This window comes from Xyrauchen texanus, chromosome 14, assembly GCF_025860055.1.
Source record: "Xyrauchen texanus isolate HMW12.3.18 chromosome 14, RBS_HiC_50CHRs, whole genome shotgun sequence".
NCBI classification, from domain to species: domain Eukaryota; kingdom Metazoa; phylum Chordata; class Actinopteri; order Cypriniformes; family Catostomidae; genus Xyrauchen; species Xyrauchen texanus.
Window position 1 is genome coordinate 38,749,924 of NC_068289.1, and position 6,728 is coordinate 38,756,651.

A 6,728-nucleotide genomic window follows, 5' to 3' on the forward strand; every position below is an offset into this window, starting at 1 on the left:
GTGAGTGTGTGTGTGTGTGCGCGAGTGTGAGTGTGTGTGTGTGTGTGTGTGTGTGTGTGTGTGTGTGTGTGCGAGTGTGTGTGTGTGCGAGTGTGAGTGTGTGTGTGAGTGTGAGTGTGAGTGTGTGTATATGTGTGCAGTTCAGGGGTGTAGCAGTCATTTTAAAAGTGGGGGGACACAGTTGTCAGTAGGTGGCTCACACAGACTCAACACTTACAGTACAGTATTAATATATTACAGTATATGTTAACATAAATGTATTATTTACTTTTAATATTTGTAGTATTTTAAAGATTCAAGTATTGCAAAATGATCTGCAAAAATAAAGTTCATCTTGTGGAGCACTTGCTTCTGTTTCACACATGACAATAACAGGCTGAGCACAAGCTGGTCCTGAATAAATGATTATGATAATTGTGTATTGTGGGATTTAAATGTATCCAAGTGTCTCGAGTGTCTCGACTACATTCATTCAGATCCGTTTAATGAGTCCGTGACCATTTCTGGTGATGTCAGAAGGTGATAAATGAGTCACTGAATCAACCATCAAAAGAACATTTGAATCCTTGTTAAATGTGTTTGTCCACAGACCTATAAAGAGACTTTAATAGAGGTTTAAGCATTATAAGAACTAAGCAAATCTATCATTTCCCTACAGTTTTATGACTTCTATCAAACTATAATAGTTGTATTATAATTATGAGTTTCAATAAAGCCCGTTTGTTTTTATGTGTAAAATACAAAAGTGTTTTAAGAACACAGCAGATTGTCAACACAAACATAATGAAGATTGTCTGCAGTGTATTTCACGTAATGATGCTCGTCACATTTCTGCCTTTAAACCCTCTAACAATTACCCCATTGACTTCTATTGTAAGTGTCTCACTGGAACACAGATATAAAGGAGGAACGAGTCTTAATGAATGTTTGTGTTAATCAACATTATGCCACAAATGCTGTCCACTGAGCTGAACTTCAACACGGTATATTCCTGAAAGGCGTCATGCTTCTAATGCAAACCTGTTCCCAAAATCAAATCATCAATTTGTCCTTCTTCCAGGAAAGTGTTTCAAAGTAATCACCAAACGTCCTGCTCAACACCTCTCTGTCACATCATCCATCAGACGGTTGTATCAGGATTAAGCGGCTTTAATCACATATTAGTGTCTAATGGATGCAAATTTACGAGGAGCAAAGAAGGTCCAGCAGCATCATGTCCAGAGGTATATTTGATTAAAGACACATTTCAATTAATCTGAACGATTCAAGTACACAATTAACTGCAGAATGAGATGCTGTGAATATTTGCTACAGTGTCACATGATAATCAGAGACTGACCTTTCAATAAAGACACATTTAATCAATCAAATGTTATTTTTACATTCAATCAAATATATTGAATCAGCTCAAAGTGGCCAAGTGACTTGATTCACCCAAATTCATGCATTAATTAATGTGCTATTAATTATGTGCTATTATGAAGTCACTGAATCACTTTAATTCAACTGATTCTTTAAAACACAGAGTCGAAAAGTCTTTAAAATGTGCATGTCTACAAATACACCAAGAGACTTTAATAGAGTTTTTATACATTATTATACCAAAGCAGATGACAAAAAAAGGCAAAAATAACCAATAAATATAATTTTCAATATCATCCCAAGGTCCTTAAAGGAACATTTGTGGACAATGTTTTTGTTAAAATACTCACTGTACAAGACATAAAGCATTTTAGTGTAAAAATTAGTTTAGCGTGTGTAGAGCGGAGGAGGGCGGGGCCGGGCCGGAACAACGCTCGCAATGTCCCCAATCAGTCTGATGGGGCGCGCGAGGGATAAAGGCGGCCGGTGACGACGGTTCGAGAGACAATTACAGGCAGCTGCTCTGTGTTTGTGTGTTTTCATTAAACTATTATTTATATTGTCAAGCCGGTTCTCGCCTCCTCCTTTTCATGAACCGCTTTACAGTGTCATAAAATCATTTACAAACCTTCTCTGTGTAAAATTAGAGTCAGTTTTACTATGACGCTGATGCTGAAGGCTGTGTTCCATTCCGAGGGGCTCATCCCTTCAAAGGCTTTACCCTCCAGAGTGAGCGCTTCGGAGGGTTGAAGGGAGTACGGCTCAAAAATATCAGTCATTGGGAACGCATTTCCCATAGTCATCTGTCCAATCCAAAGGAACCGCTGTCGTCGCTCAAATTAAAACAATTCTTTAAAACTTTATGAATACATTTAAGTTTCACATTTAAATATTTGTGTGTTATTTATTTTAATATAACATTTAACTAGTAATTTACCCCAAAATTAAACACAACTTACCCCAAAGCATCAAAAACACTTCACCCCAAAGCAACCTTTTAGGGAAAGAGTTCTTCATTATATAAATCATGGCTGGGCTTTGGCCAAATAAATAACATGGTTTCCTACATTCAACAGCGTGCACAATATATCGTTTTAGATCTGGATGAACTTGCTTTTGCTTGAAATTCATGTGACATACCAAGTAAACTTTACTTTGAGAAATGCACCTGAGAAAGTTATTTATGTATGTCAATCACAGGCAGCTGTATATGATAGGCCTTTCCTAAATATATGGTCATATAACCAAAAATAGGACCTGCTTGCCAGACTTAGGGAGTGACACATCTTACCCCACTTCCCGCTACATTACAAATCATTTTGCACTGGTTGAGGATGTAGATTATGTGAGCGTACCATTATTGAAGAGCTCGATCTTTAAACTGTCACGCGGACCTCAAAGACGCCACGTCCAGAAACTCACTGTGGAAACACAAATCCAGAAGCAGCTGTTAATATTCATGTGCGCATTATATTGAGCAAATGAAAAACCCAAAGACATTGATTAGTCCCCGATGGAAAATGTATTATTCATATTCGAAAAACACATTTTATTATTTGATTTATTAAGTCAGAATTGCATTCAGCAGAAGAACATGTAGTTAAGTAGATATGAACTGACCGCATTCTTAAACAGAAGGGCCACTTTACATTTGAATGGATATTTACATTTACATCCAAAGGGACTTACAGTGCACTTATTACAGGGACAATCCCCCCGGAGCAACCTGGAGTTAAGTGTATTACTCAAGGACACAATGGTGGTGACTGTGGGGATCAAACCAGCAACCTTCTGATTACCAATGTATTATACAGAGCACTTATTACAGGGACAATCCCCCCCGGAGCAACCTGGAGTTAAGTGTCTTACTCAAGGACACAATGGTGGTGACTGTAGGGATCGAACCAGCAACCTTCTGAGTACCAATGTATTATACAGAGCACTTATTACAGGGACAATCCCCCCGGAGCAACCTGGAGTTAAGTGTCTTACTCAAGGACACAATGGTGGTGACTGTGGGGATCAAACCAGCAACCTTCTGATTACCAATGTATTATACAGAGCACTTATTACAGGGACAATCCCCCCCGGAGCAACCTGGAGTTAAGTGTCTTACTCAAGGACACAATGGTGGTGACTGTAGGGATCGAACCAGCAACCTTCTGAGTACCAATGTATTATACAGAGCACTTATTACAGGGACAATCCCCCCGGAGCAACCTGGAGTTAAGTGTCTTACTCAAGGACACAATGGTGGTGACTGTAGGGATCGAACCAGCAACCTTCTGAGTACCAATGTATTATACAGAGCACTTATTACAGGGACAATCCCCCCGGAGCAACCTGGAGTTAAGTGTCTTACTCAAGAACACAATGGTGGTGACTGTGGGGATCAAACCAGCAACCTTCTGATGACCAATGTATTATACAGAGCACTTATTACAGGGACAATCCCCCCGGAGCAACCTGGAGTTAAGTGTCTTACTCAAGGACACAATGGTGGTGACTGTGGGGATCAAACCAGCAACCTCCTGATTACCAGTTATGTGCTTTAGCCCACTACACCTCCACCACTCCCATGTGTGGGATATAGTACAGGTACATCTTTTTTGTTGTTAAGAAATTATATTTCTTCTTCCCTGAAGTAAAAACAAGAAAATTGTGTGTTTGCATGTGTGTGTGTGTGTGTGTGTTTGTATTTGTGTGTATGTGTGAGTGTGAGTGTGTGTGTGTGTGTTTGGTTTTGTGTTCATGTGTGTGTGTGTGTGTGTGTGTGTGTGTGTGTATGTGTGTGTGTTTGGTTTTGTGTTCATGTGTGTGTGTGTGTTTGTCTGCTGAGTTGTGTGTGTGTGTGTGTGTATGTGTGTGTGTGTGTTTGGTTTTGTGTTCATGTGTGTGTGTGTTTGTGTGCTGAGTTGTGTGTGTGTGTGTATGTATGTGTGTGTGTGTGTGTGTTTGGTTTTGTGTTTGTGTGTGTGTTTGTTTTTGTGTTTATGTGTGTGTGTGTGTGTGTTTGTTTTTGTGTGTGTGTGTGTGTGTTTGTTTTTGTGTTTATGTGTGTATGTGTTTGTTTTTGTGTTTATGTGTGTGTGTGTGTGTTTTTTTTGTGTTTATGTGTGTGTGTGTGTGTGTTTGTTTTTGTGTTTATGTGTGTGTGTGTTTGTTTTTGTGTTAATGTGTGTGTGTGTTTGTTTTTGTGTTTATGTGTGTGTGTGTGTTTGTTTTTGTGTTTGTGTATGTGTGTGTGTGTGTGTGTGTGTGTGTGTTTGTTTTTGTGTTTATGTGTGTATGTGTGTGTGTGTGTGTGTTTGTTTTTGTGTTTATGTGTGTATGTGTGTTTGTTTTTGTGTTTATGTGTGTGTGTGTGTGTGTTTGTTTTTATGTTTATGTGTGTGTGTGTTTGTTTTTGTGTTTATGTGTGTATGTGTGTGTGTGTGTGTTTGTTTTTGTGTTTATGTGTGTGTGTGTTTGTTTTTGTGTTTATGTGTGTGTGTGTGTGTGTGTTTGTTTTTATGTTTATGTGTGTGTGTGTTTGTTTTTGTGTTTATGTGTGTGTGTGTGTGTTTGTTTTTGTGTTTATGTGTGTGTGTGTGTTTGTTTTTGTGTTTATGTGTGTGTGTGTGTGTTTGTTTTTGTGTTTATGTGTGTGTGTGTGTGTGTTTGTTTTTGTGTTTATGTGTGTGTGTGTGTTTGTTTTTGTGTTTATGTGTGTATGTGTGTGTGTGTGTGTTTGTTTTTGTGTTTATGTGTGTATGTGTGTGTGTTTGTTTTTGTGTTTATGTGTGTGTGTGTGTTTGTTTTTGTGTTTATGTGTGTGTGTGTGTGTTTGTTTTTGTGTTTATGTGTGTGTGTGTTTGTTTTTGTGTTTATGTGTGTATGTGTGTGTGTGTGTGTTTGTTTTTGTGTTTATGTGTGTGTGTGTGTGTGTTTGTTTGTGTGTATGTGTGTGTGTGTGTGTGTTTGTTTTTGTGTTTATGTGTGTGTGTGTGTGTGTGTTTGTTTTTGTGTTTATGTGTGTGTGTTTGTTTTTGTGTTTATGTGTGTATGTGTGTGTGTTTGTGTGTTTGTTTTTGTGTTTATGTGTGTGTGTTTGTTTTTGTGTTTATGTGTGTATGTGTGTGTGTTTGTGTGTTTGTTTTTGTGTTTATGTGTGTGTGTGTTATGGTACAAAAACATGGTTTTTTAGTCTTTCCCATTTATTTCCTATTGTTGGTTCATTTTGATCTTGAACAGTGAAGGTGTTGCTTTTAAAAAAAAAATTCCAATCAGTTCGAGTTATTGAAGTCCAAATTTGTGAGCGTGTTCAGATGACAAGTGGAGGAAAAGTCACCAAGACGTTTACTGCTCATTACAGGAAACCACACTGGAAAAAATGATTTTGGTCACAAATGACCGAACAGTGCAGGAAGGTTAACAAACGTTTCTTATCGTGAACGATTCATTGAATTGTCTTACTCTAAACAAATAAATGTTTGTCTTCATAATGTTCCATAAAAATATAATCACTTGCTCCGCCTCTAAAACAACTCTTATTTTTAATGGAAGTCAAATGTGTCATTTCTGCACGACACGCATCACCACATGGAATTGCAAAAATAATGATTTTATATAAACACTCCACCTGTTTGCCATTGGTCAGATAGTCCCGTCCAAAACTCATCAGTGTTGCCATGATCAGTCCGTTCGGCTCAACACAGACGGGAGTTCTGATGGTTCACAGGAATGACACACTTCACCTGTAAGACTCACAATAATGCTTCTCTAATGTATGATTCATATTTCTCATCATTTCTCTGGGGTGATAATGTCCATATACTCGGTTACTGGCAGCAGCTTCTGAAAATGGAAGATTTAAAATGGTTGCTGCTGTGATTTGGGATTAATTCAAGAGTCATTTCAGCATTCAAACATCAGCCACCGAACGCTTCTAATTCTCTTTAACTCGGCTCTTGCTGAACTAACACAGCTGTGTTGAGAATACTGACTGCTGTAAAGAAAACTGTCCAAAATGTGCTTAACTTTAATGAAAATAATGTCAGTTAGGAAACTGTATTTACTGTATATATGACATGTTATTGGTCTTGCGGTTTAGATCTGCTCTATGCATGCAGCTTCTACTGAAATCTCCCCAAACCACGTTTAAAGACAATAAATAGACAAGGCAAGCAAATAAGGGGATCCCCCGACATGACCGCCGGACACGTGGGCTGGAGTAACACAATCTCTGTCTCCACCCGCTCGTGTTGTGACCCTATGACAAAATCACTAAAACATATCCTCTCTCAAAAACCACAATTACACTCAATGGCTTTGAAAAACCATTTCAATTTAGAAATGCCGTAATATAGAGCACATAAATCTTCAAT

At 38.3% G+C, this 6,728-nt stretch overlaps 1 protein-coding gene across 1 annotated transcript in view; it reads right to left on the bottom strand.

The window, feature by feature from the left end:
* LOC127654622 (dehydrogenase/reductase SDR family member on chromosome X-like) overlaps positions 1 to 2,862 on the bottom strand; it is an 8,365-nt gene extending 5,503 nt beyond the window's left edge. The window contains exons 1-2 of the mRNA XM_052141848.1: positions 2,853 to 2,862; positions 2,718 to 2,756 (exon numbers count right to left, since the gene is read on the bottom strand). Of these exons, the coding sequence (XP_051997808.1) occupies positions 2,718 to 2,756; positions 2,853 to 2,862 (49 nt within the window). The remainder of the gene's footprint in view (positions 1 to 2,717; positions 2,757 to 2,852) is intronic.
* Between the last annotated feature and the right edge of the window lie 3,866 nt (positions 2,863 to 6,728).